This window comes from Condylura cristata, unplaced genomic scaffold, assembly GCF_000260355.1.
Source record: "Condylura cristata isolate star-nosed mole 26May11 unplaced genomic scaffold, ConCri1.0 scaffold00009, whole genome shotgun sequence".
Classification (NCBI taxonomy): domain Eukaryota; kingdom Metazoa; phylum Chordata; class Mammalia; order Eulipotyphla; family Talpidae; genus Condylura; species Condylura cristata.
The window spans coordinates 59913196-59929758 of NW_004567110.1; the positions used below are offsets into that span (position 1 = coordinate 59913196).

General features: G+C 36.3%; 1 protein-coding gene across 1 annotated transcript in view; it reads left to right on the forward strand.

The window, feature by feature from the left end:
* The window catches only part of PXDNL (peroxidasin-like), a 418186-nt gene that overhangs the window by 259349 nt on the left and 142274 nt on the right, over positions 1–16563 (forward strand). Inside the window, exon 6 of the mRNA XM_004680042.2 lies at positions 220–251. Within this exon, the coding sequence (XP_004680099.1) occupies positions 220–251 (32 nt within the window). The remainder of the gene's footprint in view (positions 1–219; positions 252–16563) is intronic.

Genomic DNA, 16563 nt, shown 5'->3' on the forward strand with positions numbered 1-16563 from the left:
TTCAGGGCCGTTTTAACTGGGGCTCTGGCTTATCCACAGGATTCTGTAGGGTCTCCCACCATTGGACAGATTAAATTTACACTGACACAGTTTATATTGGCAATGGTCACATATAATTCTATGATATTTGAGGAAGAATTGAGTCCTAAAAGTTTAGTAATCCAAATTGTTTTATATTTTAATTATTTTATTATTACTCTGTATGGAAAGGATTTGAAGCTGACCTATCAGAAACTGTTATCTGAAAGATTGTATATTACAAATAATTGCGTTATATATTTTTCAATGACCAAATGATGTGAATTATAATGTAGTATTGACTATAACTTAGTTTTTAATTTTGAACTTTGAAGCTTTATCCAGTAATGAAATATGGGTAAAATTCTGACACTCTACTAACCATGAAATAAATGGTTAACAGGAAAGGAATGAGGAGTATAATTTGGAAATATGTCACCTCTGGAGTTTCATTCACCAGCTATTTCATACAACTATCATAACGACTTTTTCTTCATAGCTTTTCCCATCATATCATCTTCCAAATGTTGAAAGCTTACCTACTGTTAATTTATTGCTTATGCTTCCCGTGAAGATAAAAGCAATTTATTCTCAATGCAATGCTAATATATACAGGCTTTCAAACAGCAACAAACTTCCTCAGTGAAAAATAGACTCCTGTGTTCCTCTTCAATTATTGTAAGCTAGTTTATTCATGGTTGACAGGCCTCCTGTAATCTGAATATGGATTAAATCTAGAAATGAAAAACAAAACTGTAGTTATGGGCTTGAAGAAAACAATATTCATTTATGGAAAACTTTGGTCAAAGCTATTTCTTGTTTTCTCTGAGATGTAAATCCTCAAATGGCAATCAACCATGTCTGGTATTGATTTATGGGTTCAATTGAGAGAGCGTTCCTACATAGAACATTTTGAGAATTATGGAATTTTAGAGTTGGCAAGAAACTTTTGGAGCAAACATACCTTACTTTTACAATGTGTACATTTGGAAAGTGAATTTGAGAGTCCAAAGTCTATTAAAAACAAGTCCCATATTATTCTGTTCTCTCATCATGAATATATATACTTGTAGTGTTTAAGCATTCTGTTTGCAGTGACCTTTATTAGAATTTGAGTGAATTTTCATTATAACCTCATTCTGTTTCCCACTGAAAATTTGTGTTACATGTAGCAGGATTTTTCTGTTACTTTATTCAACCTTAACTTCCCCAGCTACCCTGATATGGTCTCTCCATCAGCCTAGTCCCAGATTACTGTCTCAATCAACACTCCACAGTTTGGGATGTTCTCGTGTAAGGCAGAGCCCAAGGCACACCAAATTCTGGTCTCTGGGGTTTTCCTTATGAATTACCATCTTCAGAAAAATCTTCTTTAAATTAATCTGATGCTTCATGGCAAGGACTAGCCCAGGAAGCACATGGTTCTACTTGGCAGTGGTCCACATCAGACATTCCTCATGAATAGTCCTTTCTCTCACTATAGCCTGTTAATGTCCTGCTTGTATCTAGGTCCTTAACAAACCAGCTATGTAGAGTCTTTTGTTTGGACAGATCTCAGCTTTCTGATGTTTATATAAAATTAATTTCATGTATTTGGAAATTATTGGGGCTGAGGGAAAGGTAGATCATCTTGTAACAATATAGGCCTGCACTCAAAGGATACCGTTCTTCTGCATATGAACAGTGTCTCGCTGGTAACCAACCCACACTTCATGGCCAAAATAGGGATACACTGAAATGTTCACTTCTACTTTGATTTAAGTCCTTCCTGGTTGATTTTTGTCTATGCCTGCTTCGAAATCCTGTGGTGCAAGTTCTATACAATTTATGTCTTACCTTTTGTTTCATGTAATGAGATAGTTTAATTTTTGCTCTTTATCATAGTTTTTTTCCTTTGCTGAGTCCTTGTTGCTCTCTCGTCACCAATATGTGAGCTCTGAAAGTGACAGACTGTTCTGAAATGCCCTATATTTCTTTTCCATTTTAAAAGTTTTACTAAGTTGTGTGCAATGCCCCATTTGGGAAGTTTTATGGAAATTCTATCAGGAGGTGCCACTTGACCTGATGTACACTATGATAATGTCATGTAATTGTGATGAAGAAAACAGGAGGTCAGTTATTTATCGCCTAGATTTTGCATTCAACTAATGTTCCTTAGCAAATAATGTGGCTTGGTGAAGGGTATAGAAATATTCAGAACTTGGAAGAAAAATGGCAAATATTGTATACTGGAAAAGGGAGCTATTTAGTTTTTACCTTTTTGTATGTTTCTGTAACTTTTATTCTCAAGCCTATTCACTTTGTGGCATTGAGAAAAATCACCTTTCTTCAAAGTGAGGTTACTGATATCTGATTTCAGGGTGACTGAGGATTACACATAATGAGGCTGAGGAAACTGCCTAGTTTTATATGCTGAAAAACTTTTACAGGGGTTTGGAATAAGAATTTTTGCCCCAAGGTCTACCATAGTTTACTGAGCATTCGGTGTCCATGAGAAGGGAGTGTTTTATTGTACATTATAGACTTTTTTCCCTCTCTACTCTGGACTTAACTATAGGAAGGGGAGGTCAGCTATAGATGGGTTGATTGTTGATATTCCTCAACCAGATATTGACCAATCTGGTGATGAAGCTACTGGTTGTGCTCACTCTGCTGACCTGAGGCTGGCCTATAATTCTCTACCATGACACCTGGATGTTAAGCGACATTGGACTCCAGTCCTGAGGATATCTGAAAACAAGCTTGGGAATAATGATCCTATGATTAATTTAAAGGTAGAAAGCAGGAGGCTCTGCTTTGTCTTCAGCTCTAAACTGAGTTCTCTATTTCATTTCTATTAAAGATCACCACATGGGAATCATAGGAAACAGTTACATAGTGGTAACTACTTCCAGATCGGTGGTCCTTGATCCTTATGCATATTGTGTGAGGGAAAGGATGGTAGGTGTTAATTCTTGGGCCAATAATCCCAAGCCCCTATGTACACTTCCTCAGCCTATTCTACCCCCTGTACCCCCATTAAATGCCCTGGACATCTATCATTGATCAGGAAGGTGCTAGATGAATTTTATAGATGATACTAAATTCTCAACCGCCTTGAAATAATGTATTGTGGATCCTGTCTTATAGAGAGGTGAGTTCTCTTCCCAATTACACGGAATGAGTAAGGGGTGGAGAAAGGATGAACATAGTCCTGTCTTTCTATGGTGTCATAGTGGACACCTGAGAGAATAATCTGAAAGTTAACCAACACTGGTGCTGCATCCCAAAAATTTCCTTTTCCTGGAGTGAAATTTGAAAGCCTCTTGGATATGGGAGAACATCACAGAACACACCACATGCAGTGTGCTCATGACATTTATGCTTCATTAAGCAAAAGATGGGTAGAGAGAAATACCAGTCTACTCATGTGGGAGGCTGCCTTACAAACCAGGGTGTAAGCAGGGGAGGGAAATGAAGAGAGGAAATGAAGAGACATCATTGGCTGAGAAAGAGCTGGGGAGCCACCCAGGGGGTCTGATTGTCAGTGAAAGGCAGAAGGGCAGGGTGCCAGGTTGTTCCCTCCCCCACCCCTTAAGACTGATTTGACCTATAACTCTCTGACTATGTACATGAATTCTACAGAGGCTTGAGTTTGGGAACCCATAGAGGAAGTCAGGAGTGCTACAGGCAGGCATCAGACCTCTGCTCACACTCCTACCAGCAGGTGAATGCCTCCAGGGTCCTCCCCTGCCCTGTGACTCAACAGTTTCAAATTATGTTTTCACATTACAGAATCTCAGAAAAATCAAATACCTAAAATCATATAGCTGGGAAAAGATTAAAACCTCATAATACTGGAAAAGAACCACCTGCTGGAAACATAAAGTTACTGCAAACCTCTGAAGTTAACTGCTACAGCTTTAAAAAACTACCATTAGGCCCTCCCTGGTGGTGCAGCAGGTTAAAGCACAGCACTGAGAAGCTAAAGCCACTTCCACATGAGTTCAATTCCCACCTGCCCCGGAGGAGACCACATGGCGTGGCAGACCTCTCCTGACCCGCCCGCTGCTCCCCTCAGCAGTGTACTTCGTGATCTGCCTGTTCTGCTCCTCACTCTGTCTCTGGTGAAGCCTCTCACTGCCCCTGAGCCTCTGGCCTATACCCCAGTTCTGTATGTACAAATAAATAAATCTAAAAAACAAAAAACAAACAAAAAAACCTGCCATTAAAAGCAACAAAATGGGCAATGGGTCAGAAGGAAAAAGAAAACATGTTGGATGTTTTCACTTATAGGAGGAATATAGGGAAACCAAATAAGACTGATTCCCCAAATCAGTGGGAAAATAACAATGATATAAAACACAACAAAACAAAGCAAAACCAAAAAGACAATTATAAACCAGAGGCATCCTATAGGGGTAGAGGAGGGAGAGAGATAGGAGGGAGGGAGGGAGGAGCACATGGTACTGTAGTGATGGTGCAGGGCGAATTGGGGGAGGGAATTCTATGGGATCTGCACCTAAGGGGGGAAGTAAATATTGTTTAAAAGTGAACATTGAAAAAAAAAAAGTGAACATTGATATAATATCTCTATGTCTATCTATCTATCTTTCTGTCTATCATCTATCTATAGATACACACGCGTACATTTAAAAAAATGGGCAAAAAGAAAAATACAATTGTGGTACCCTGATACTTAAAGGGAATATGCCATCCCAAGAACAGAACAACCTTTCTGAGTCCAACTACCATAGACATGAAATATTTTATTTTCCTGTTAGATGCAGCATTCAAAATCATGATGACAAATAAATTCATAAACTTGAAGAAATGGAAGAAAACACAGAAAAACAATTTAATGATTTAAGAAATATGACTAATGAAGAGAAAGCCAACAAATTAAAGTTAAATTAAGAAAATAAAAGAGATGTGTGTGGGGGGCCTTGACCAGCAAGGCGAGGGGGTAGAGCCCCAGGGACAGCGCGAGGAAGAAGGCAAAGACGGAGACACGTGCGAGAGAGACTTTATTTTTACAACAGTAATATATATATACCTGATGGCGGCACAGAAGGTACGGGCGGGGGGTGGTTTGGTGGTCTAATGTCTTAAAGGCCAATGGGTTTGAGGGGAGGGATCCATCGTCATCTCTTTTTCTCTTTGGTGCCAAAGCTTGCTGAGCTGGAAGGGAAAGAGAGTGGGGGAAGGGATTCGGGTGTGCTGCATTCTCAACCGGGATGTTTACCCTAAGTTCCCATCAAGTGTTGTTTTGTGCATAGGAGGCAAAGTCCTGGTCTCGGTCCCCGACAGATGTGGGATATTAAAATGTCAGTAGAGGGCATAAAAAATCTCAAGAAAACTTTGGAAGAGGAACTGATCAAATGGAAGAAGGTATTAGTGAACTTCAAGATTATAATGCACAAAACACACAGGTGGAAGCCAGAGAAATATGAAGAAAAAACAAAACAAAGAAACTCTTTTAGAATTATATGATTCAATGAGGAAGTAAAGGTAGTATAAGTAAATGGGTACAGAAAAGAACAGAAATCTATTTAAAGAAATAGTAGAGTAAACTTCCTAAACTTGGGAAAGAAAATAAACAAATTCAAAAAGGTAAAAGAACTCACCTGATTATCTAACTGTACTGAAATGTACACAGACACACAGACTTGAAATTTTCAAGATTTTAAGACAAAGAGAGACTATTGAAGTTGGCAAGGGTAAAAAATAAAAGTAGATAACCTACAGAAGTACTTTTATCAGTTTTATCCTGCAAGATTCTCTTCAGATATGAGAAAGAGAGACCTTCCCAGGTAAAGAGGTGCTGAAGGAATTTGCAAATGTCAGACCTTCCCTACAGGAAATATTTAAGTGAGCTATAATATCTATTTTGAACAAAAGCAACAAAAATACACACAAATGGCAGTAGAAAATCTTCACAAATCATTAATAACCCTAAATGTAAATGAACTGAACTCACAATCAAAAGGCCCAGAATTGTTGCTTACATTAGAAAACACAACCCACTTGACAACTCCCACCCGGACTGGTGAAAACCTACACCCATGTTGGGGAAGGTACCAGAGAGGCCAGAGGCCTTGGCACCTGTGGTAGAACCCCATCAGTACCTTCCCAGAGGCTTGTTACTTCCTAAGGCTATGCCAGGGTTGGTCTAGACTCTAGCCATTACTAATCAACACAGAGTTATAAGCTCTAGCTAGAGCAAACAGGCGAGGCAAAGATATATGATGGAGGATCCAATGGGGCTAGAAAGATAAAGCTATCATTATTTTATGATGGCAATATAGAAAATAATAAAGATTTAACTAAAAAGCTAGTAGAAATAGTGACTCAATATAGTAAGTTGTCAGTTTACAAAATCAATGCACAAAAATTCGTGGTGTTCTTATATGCAAACTATGAGCTGGAAGAGAAATACATCAAGAGAACAATTCTCTTTACTTTTGCATCAAAAAGCACTATCTTCCCAGGATTAAACTTAACAGAGGGCAGGACTTGTAAAATAAATGGGATATGACACAAAAAGCATGGAAAGATAGCCCCTGCTCATGGTTTGGAAGAATCAGCATTGCTAAATGAACATTTAATGCAAAGCATTATGTAGTTTCAATGTAATCCCTATTGTAGTTTCAATAGGATTTATCAAAGAAATAGAACCACAAATAGAGACCTCAAATAGCCAAAGAAATCCTGAAGAAAAAGGAGCATAGAGGTATTATACACCTAGATTTCACACTGTTCTATATTAGAATATAAATGAAAACACATACCGGTAGAAAATAATTGAGAATCCAGAAATAGATACATTTATTTGGACAGTTAATCTATGTCAAGGAGCTAGAGTAAGGAAATTCTCTTCAAAAAATGGTGTTGGGAATGCAAAATAAACAATGCTAAAGAATAAAATGAAACCACTATTTCACACCATTTGCAAAAATTAACTCACAACAGATTAGACTTGGGTGTAAGAATGGAAACCATAAAATTTATAGAAGAAAACATAGGCAAACCATTTCCCAACATTAGCCTCAGTGATGTATGTGAAGATTCTATTCCAACAGCAAGAGAAAAGGCAAAAAAATTAATCAAATATTTGCTTCAAAAGTAAACAATAAACTAAAAACTGCACAGAGAATGAAACTAGTATTAACATAAAATGGCTCTTACAGAATGGGATAAAAATATTTTCACATCATATACTTGACTACTGGCCAATCTCCAAGATTTACAAATAACTCTGCAAAATGAAAACAAAACACCAATAGACTGAAAAATAGACTGAAGAGTTAAATTAGCCCTTCTCCAAAAATTTACATACATATGTCTAATAAACACATGAAAAAATGCTTGTAATCATTTATTATCATGGAAATTCAAATAAAAATTACAATGAAAATCCATATCACATATGTGAGAATGACATATATATTAAAAAAAAAACAATAAATGCTGCAAAGATATGGAGGAAAATGTAACACTCTTACCCTGTGAAAAATAGTGTAATTTCTCAGAAGATGAAAAACCGATCTACCATATGATCCAGCAATTCCACTCTAGTTTTCTCCACCAAAAATTATTCAAAGGGATCTATTTATTGCAGCATAATTTACTTATGCCGAGTTATGAAAACAACTTAAGTACCCAAGAGCAGGTGAGTAGATAAAAAAGTTTATACACATTAAGAAAACTACGAGTCAGAAAACAATAACTAAGAAAGAAACCTAGAAATGTGAATATAAAACTTCAGTTACTGTGGAGGAAAAGTGGAGAGAAAAGGGGGGTAGGATGTAATGGGCTATGGTGGAGGACTATAGGTGCCTGGTGCTGAGGTTCTTGGTATAGAATACGCCACAGATGATGGTATTTTGGCCAGAGGGGTAGCAATATAGGTTTTAGCTGGGTAAAGATTCTGAATTTTTTTTTTTTAATATTAATACAAGAGCTGGTGTGTAGGCCAGAGATGTAGGTGGTGAGAGAATTCACCAGAGACAGAGTGGGGAGCAGAAGAGACAGGTTGATAGATATACATTCTTTAGAGGAGCAGTAGGCAAGATAGGAGATGTCTGCTGTGCCACGTGGGTTAGTTCACTGCCTGGGGAGCCAACTCATGCTGCAGTGGCTGCCAATAACTTCATAGTGCCACTAGAGAGGCCTGATTCTGAATATTTTTTTTTTAAGCCAATCACTTGGTTATTACAGAAAGAAAAGTCAAGGGTGTTTTAGATATTTTTTGCCTAAATAAAAGGAAATGTTATTAGATGTGATGGATGAAGCTGTTGGTAGGACAAACTATGGCAGGTAAGCAGACTTGCACATCATGAGTTTCAGATATCTACTAGACTGTCAAAGTGTAATGAGCAGGAGAGCATGGGAATCCAGAGTGTGCAAGTGGAGTCTGGGCTGAAATTTGCCTGTGCAAAGAATCTATGACCATGAGACTAGATGGCACTAAGTATGGATAGAAAAGGAAGAAGCCCCAGTACTGAACCCTGAGCTTTCCATAGTAGAGGTTGAGTAAAAGTAAAGAGCAAAGGAATTTGATGAGTGACAACTTAGTTGGTACAGACGCCAGTCAAGACAATATTTTGAGGACGGTATAATTACTAACTTGCTCAAATGTTGAAAAGTCAAATTAGGACAGGACTGAAAACTGAGTCCCAATTTTAGTAATAAACATGAGTTGACTTCTTTATATTGCTTGCTGTCTTGACAATTCAAAGTCTGTACCTTGCTCCTTACTTAATACAATTTTTCCCCCCCTGACATTCCATAGTTATCTTTTACCTTAAGGTGATAGTTGAGGGTAAAATTTAGACAACCAATAGCTTTTCTTACCTCACTGGAACATTATCATTCCCTGTTTGAAGTGGTGCCTCCCACCATCCTTTTTCTTCTTTTGTAGGATTTTTTAAAATTTGTTTCTTTTAATTTTTCTTCTTCTTGTTTCTCATCATTTTGTTTTCCTATTCTCTGAAATAATTCTTCCACTCATTCAACCTTTCCATCTATCCTCCCATACCCCATTTATCAGTGAAAGTCTCCATCATTCCTCCTGTTTTTAGTTAATTCAGGCTGTAGCTCAGCATTTTTCCACCTTGGCACTGTTGACCTGATGGATCAGGTGATGTTGGTGGGGTTATCCTATGTGTTGTTGGACCATGAGCAACAATGACCAACATCCCTGAACTTTGTTCACCTCCAGTGATTGAAATGCAAATGTCTTTATCTCTCCAGGTCTTTGGGAAACAAAATCACCCTGAGTTGGAAACCATTGATCTAGCTCTTCATTCTCTCTTCAGCAAATCTCACATCTTTGTTTACATTTATGTTAGAACAATGTTTTTTAAAATAAAAATTTCTATAAGAAATTCATTTCTTAAAATTAAATATGCCCTGATAAATTTCAGACTATAATTCAGAGATCCTTGTTAAATACAAGTGAAGTATTGACTTACTTCCTAAGTACCTCTTATTTCCCAAAGCCTTGCAGACACTTACGCCTGTGTAGAACTACTTCTGTTCTGTAAGAAAGTATATTTTCTCGCCTCTGTTCTTCACATTTCCTGAACTGTCATCCTTATTTCATGTAGGTAATAACAGTCTGTCCATAAAAGTTAAAGAATACACAACTTCTATTTTTAACTCTACTTTAGGTCCTTTATACTCTGAGGGTATTTCTTGTAGACCGTTATCACAATACAAATCTTATTAGACTTGATCATTTTTTTCTTGTCTTTTACCTCTTACTAAACTTGAGAAGTTAAGGATCTTGTCTTATACTTCACAACTACTCAATAAATATGACTGCCTCATGCTAGAGAATCAGAGAGGAATAAATTTACTTTTGACACCAACAATCATTAATACTTAGTAATGAAAATGACGTTTGAATTGAGTATAAATAAATGAACTGAGTATAAATAAATGAATTTTAAATATTAAAATAAAAATGTGGGGGGAGAGGGCAATCAGAGGTAGACACAGAAATTTTGGTTTAGACTCATTTATTGGTTGATATTGGATATTGGAGAAAAATTAGAATTACAAATGAAGACAGTAATGAGATATCAATGATCTTAATAAGGGAATGGAACAATGGGCACTTTTGGGGGAAGGAGTTATCAGGTAACAATAAGATGGAAAAAATGAGTTAGTTTCGATGGATTATGTAGAGCTGCGGATTCTGGCAAAACTATTAGAATCTTGAAATGAGTGAAACGTTTTCCATACCACACAATCAGATTCTACCTAAGCTGTTTTAAAAACACACCTTTCTCCATAACTACTGTAATTTAGGTTTCTAATAACTTCTTGTAGATTAAATCTATATAATGATTTCTACTAATGTTAATTGTTAGTAATATTAGTAACACAAATCCTTAGTTTAATAGTAAATACTGGCAGAATGCACTATTGTAGGCTTCAGCACAGCATAAAAATAAGATACTTGAATTTTTTTTCTCTAACAAATTGTGGTAATTCAGTCATTTTTTTCTTGTAAAATAACTTATTGTACTTTCAAATAAGATCTCCATTCAAATACTTAATTAACTCCTAGATCATATAAATAATTTAATACTCAAACAGATCATTCTTGTTTGCTAGTGTGCATGGAAATTAGTAAATCCATATCAGACTAGAAAATCTTTTCTGATTTATATGGGAAGTTTGGGTAACACTGATGCAGTCAGCATGCAAGAAATAATGACAGAACTAAATAAAACCAAAATAAACTTTCAGATTATAAAAACGCGTTTTATAGTGAAAAGAGGACAAGAGATGGGAAAGTCAGATAGAAGAAATCAATTATATAGTGATGGATAGAATTAGACATTTAGGGGTAAAATTAATGTAGTATATATAGATAACGATTTATAATGAGGTATACCTGAAACCTAAATAATGTTATGAACCATGTTATTTTAACAATAATGAAAAATTAAAAATAAAAGAAATATTGAGATATATAAAAAGTGAATTAAAAAACAATTCTTTGGTGGATGGAGGCAGAATATTTTAGGTCTCCAAGTTAGTGGTACCTTAATGTTTGTTCACTGACACCTGTCTCAGGTGCAAGGTTTGTTATGGTCTTTCAAACATCCCCTCATCAGTATGCTTCAAATTTATGTTTCCTTATGATATATTTTAATAATAGTGGACACATGCAAACTTATACACACAGACTCACATGCACAAATGTCACTTCCCTCTATTCAAATTCACTCCTTTTTTTCTTTATAATATCAAGACTTTTGAGGAAATAGTGCAGTTTATTTTTACAAAAAGGTCGTGAACATTGAGCTTATATTCTATTTTGATTGTATTGTCAGATACAGATAAATACAGTGTTCTTTTCATCTCTGCTTTTATGTTAGAGTGGGGTTGCCAAGGTGATGGTTATATCATGGTAGATTTGTTTTTTATGTGATTCAGTGAGTTCAGGCTGAAAGTTAAATCAATACCAGACTTTTACATCCTGAGAATAGTTCTGTATTATTTTTTTGTTATTCTCTGGCCACATATTCTTGCTCTGAATGCCTTAGAGTGTTTGAGAAGATTCTTAACCTCATTTCAGTGGTCTATCAACTGAACTGGATGTGTATGCAATCATTTATTTAAGTAAGAATGCCAAACATGTTTCAATGCTCACAAAAATTGAGGTTTCAAAACATTACTTTGGAATGAAATTTGTTTACTTTCAGCCCCAGGAAGAATTTTCTAGATGTACATTAGTTTCTAATGTGTCTATAAGATTTTAGGTTACATATAAATTAAGTTATATTTTCCCAGGTGTTACAAATGTTGCTTGTGTAAAAATCTGATGAAGTTCTTTCCCTAGGAATTGGGGTGCCTTTATAATATGTTTAGTCATTTTCAATTTAGAATTTCTGCATTGAGTTTCATAAGCCTTTTTGTCTGTTGCTGTAGTTGATTGCTTTGGCCTCCAAAATCTTTGGTTGGTCATAATCTTCAACTCTGTATTGAGTATCTCTAGCTTAAGCCAGGAAACTAGGGATATGGAAATAAGCTTAAACCATGTATGGTCTCTGTCTTAATGGAACATGGACTCTTAGAAACGTAGATGTACACAAAGAATCTCTCAAACAGTTGCAACTCTGCGGTTGTTGTGAGGCCTTGTAGTAAATCTGTCAAAAGCTCAGAAAAGTCTTCCTGGAAGAGATATTATGGTCTAAAAACTAAGTAGGAATTCAACTATAAAAATGAGGAGGAGAAAGATAGCTGAAGCAACAACTATGCAAAGTACCTATGGGCACTTTCAGAGAAAGAAACTGAGTAACTGGGAGAAAGCAAAGGTGTTAGATTTGAGAGGATTAAAGAGAGCAGGATAAAAGGGAAGACTGGAGACTGGAAAAAAAAATTTTTCTATGCAAGATGGTAAAGAAATAGGGGCTCTGTTAAAGGACTTTATTCCTATAAAAATTATAACCCAGGTCCTCCCTGGTGGCACAGCGGGTTAAAGCACAGCACTAAAAAGCTTAAGCCACCTCCACATGAGTTCAATACCCGCCTGCCCGGAGGTGACCACGTGGTGCAACAGACCTTTCCTGCCCGCCCTCTGCTCCTCTCAGCAGTGTACTTTGTAGATCTGCCTGTTTTGCTCCCCCCTCTGTCTCTGGTGAAGCCTCTCACCCTCCGCATCTCTGGCCTGTACCCCAGTTCTGTATGAATAAATAAATAAATCTTTAAAAAAATTAAAACCCATTTACGAGTTTTAAGAAGTATGTCTGGTATGGAGGCATCAGATGGATGTGATAAACTAGTCGAGTAGTTCTTGCCTCACACAGTACCTGCTGGCATAGCCAGATCCAGTATAAATGCAGTTAATAAAAAGAATTCAAAAAAATATTTTGTAGGCAAATCAAAAGAATTTGGAATTAGGCAGAGTACAGGGAATGGGAGAAAATGAAGTGTTCCTGCCAGTTTTCTGACTTGGACAAATTGATTTTTGGTTGTTCTATTAACTGAGACAAGCAACATAGAGAATAGGTAGAACACGGGAAGATTATATATTGGGTTTCAGATATATTGAGTTTGAAGTACTTTTGTGATATGCAGAGGATATGGATTTAGGAAGTTTTGAGGGATATATGAATCTAAATCTCAGAGGTTAATTTGGGTGGGAAATGTAATTTATGAGCCTCCTGCAGAGAGATAATAATGGAAGCTAATAATGAAAGCCATGAGTGTAGGCAAAATTATCTAGGGAGGCTGTTTTGAATGAACATGAAATGGCATTGGATCAATGATGACAGGAGAATTTGTGTCAAATGGAGATATTTATGTTAAACTACAGTTTCATTTATGGTAAAAATTCTAATAAATCAGTGTGCAAAATAAATTCAAGAAACAGAAAGAAGTGGGGAAAAGTTTATTCATGAAATTGCAATTTTTATTTCTTAAATCTGGACATTGAAATCAAGGTGACCCAATGAGAGACCTTGGCTGTGCCCTTTTCCCTTGTGGTTTGTTCGCTTGTGTTATGACCCTGGTGAGATACTTTTTATCAGTTAAGAACTCTATGCTTTCAGTAGAAAAAAAGTGATAGTGCCTTGGGGGATGATTGCCAAGCAAAGGGAGATGCAAGCTCGAGTGGTATTTGAGAGTATATTATTGCTTGATATGTGGCTGATTGATTCTGTGGCCTTGGGCGCTTGACTTGTCCATATAAGTATTTGTTTCCATACCTGAGAAGGTTTAAGCAGCTCATCTGCTGTGCCTTGCAGGGTGCTAAGTTGTACAACTACTTTGCCACCTAGACCAGATGATAAGAGAACCATCTGCCTTAAACTGAAATTGGTCTTAGCACTTCCAAGCTGTGCAAATCTGAGCAACCTAATCACTCTGTAGCTCATTTAAATAAAAAAAAAGTAGTCATTAATAGACCCTACTTTATCATAGTGCAGTGTGAGGATGTTTTTATTATTTCGTACATATGTACGTGTGTGTGTGTGTGTGTGTGTGTGTATTTTTACATCATTCTTCATTTTGTACATTTTTTCATCTTGGTTGTAATCCCTGTGTGCTTCCCACCACCACTTCACCCATGTGCCATCACCATAGTCCCATGTGCTCTTCCCACCCCAGTTTTGATCCTATTCCTCTCTCCATCCATGTAGAATGTCTCTGGTTTATTTGATTTTTGTTTTTACTTTATTACAAGTTTTTTTTCTGTTTAATAAAAGAGATTAATCCGTGTAAATCACTGAGAACAATAAGTGTTTGGTAGTTTTATTATTTTTATTTAGTGAATGCTGAATTTGAAGTCTTAATCACCACTATGCATCACAAAGTATTTATTTGTACTCTAGTGAGTATGGAATCCAGTGAAATACATTATATTTCACTTAGAAAAGTACTGCAGAACAACTCTGAAATTGGTCTTCATTGAATATACTAAAGCATTTCTCTTTTACACCTTCCCTCTAGTTCCCAGTCTGTCCAGCTTTAGTAAAAATTATAGTATAGTTCAAAAGAAGTTTTACAGTAAAACATAAAAAAAAAAAAGGACTAGTGCATTCATGAACTGTTATATTCACTTTCAATACCTAAAATTTGGGGACCTTCCTGGTTGCATGGTTGTTAAGTCTCAAAGCTCTCACTGCTCAGCCCTGTGTTGGATCCCCAGCCAGGGAGGTGACCCACATATGGTGCAGAAGACCTCACCCTTTTTATCTGGTGCTCACCCTTAGTAGTGTATTTCCCTAGATCACCTGTTCTGCTCTGCACTGTCTCCAGTGAATTCTCTCACTCCTCACACTTTTGGCCTACAGCCTGATTTTTCTATGAAAAAAAAAAAAAAATCAAAATCTGGAATTTGGCCTTAAGGTGGCTGCATGACAGACTCTGGCTTTTGATCTCTTTCTTTGTGCCTTGTTGGGTTGTACAATGCCCTGAAGGCAGAAACCTCTGCTTTCTGTAACTCACTGGGCTTTACCTCATTTCTTATGTGTTAGACCAGTTGACAAATAATGGCTTTGTAGAGGGTAGTGTATTTACCTGTCAGTGTGGAAACTATAAAGTAACAGGGGCAAACTTGTATATGTAAATACTAAGGCAATGTTTACAGTGCCCTTGTGGTATCTCTTATAATATGTAGAACACTTGGAAGGAAAGCTTGTGAGTATTAGCCAAGTTTTTTTTGCTATCAACCAAATTTTATTAGGATCGAACTTAATGCAGAATGAAATTATCATTTTTTTCAAATTTTATTATTTTAATTGTATTATATTAAAACGTTTATATTGAGTATCTGAAGTGCTCACCTTATGAAATGATTTTCTTTTTTTTTAAATGATTTTCTAAGAAAGATCTTTGAATGAAATAGAGTTGTGTCTTTCCCGTAAATGCTCTATTTTCTTTCAGAAAATTTTAATTGTGGTTAAATATATATATATGACATAAATATTATATGTTTATGTGATATATATTTGTGTTTTATATACATTATAATATAACTTTATAAGTCAGGAAGTTTCTCTTTCTGTGTGTCCTTACTTCAAATAATTTTCTGTCAAGTGAAATTAACTGTGTCCTCCCATAAGGATATTCAATGTAAAGCTTGGTATGCTCCTTTTCATAGTCTTTGTGGAACTTTCTGCAGCAATTCATTCTCAGCTGCTAAATAAGATTCTTGATTTCTTGACAAAAGTGTGATTAGAAATCAGGCACGGGATCAATATTTACATTTTCATAGAGTATGTGGCTTTACCTGTGAAGCTACATTTGCTTTGCAAAAGATCTACTCAACTCTGCTTTGACAGTGCTCCTCCACTTCATCACAGAATTTCAATGGGAAATATAAATTTTTCTGTCATTAGCTGATTCCTTATAACATCAAGAGAAACCTTCTAAAAATGTCAGCTTTGGAAATACCTAGTGAGTAAATTATATGCAGGGTACACTGAGGACTAAAATGGTCCAATATTAATGGGTTTAAAACAAGACACATTTATTATATTAATATTACATTTAACATACTATAATTATATCATATATGCCATTCTGTGTCTTCTGTATAATCTGAAACATCAATAAGCATGAGGTCACCTATAATGTAACTTTTTTTTTTAAAGATTTGTTTATTTATGCATACAGAACTGGGGTACAGGTCAGAGGCTCAGGGGGCAGTGAGAGAATTCACCAGAGATAGAGTGGGGAGCAGAACAGGCCAACTGATGAAGTACACTGCTACGAGGAGCAGCGAGTGGGTCAGGAGAGGTCTGCCATGCCATGTGGGTCACCTCCGTGGATTGAACTCATGCTGAAGTGGCTTTAGCTTCTCATTGCTGTGCCACTAGGGAGGGCCCACCTATAATGTATCTTATTGTGATTCCAATCCTAATTGTTATTCAAACTTGACTTATTTTAAAATTTTGATGAATAGAAGACTAACTTGACCAACCTCCCAATTTCTTTCTACTCCAGAGTGCTACCTAAGAAAAGTGGCAACATAAGTTATTACTTCTAGATGAAGTTAGGTTCTTTGTTGAAACATTGGGTCGTTAGACACATGACTCTAAAGAA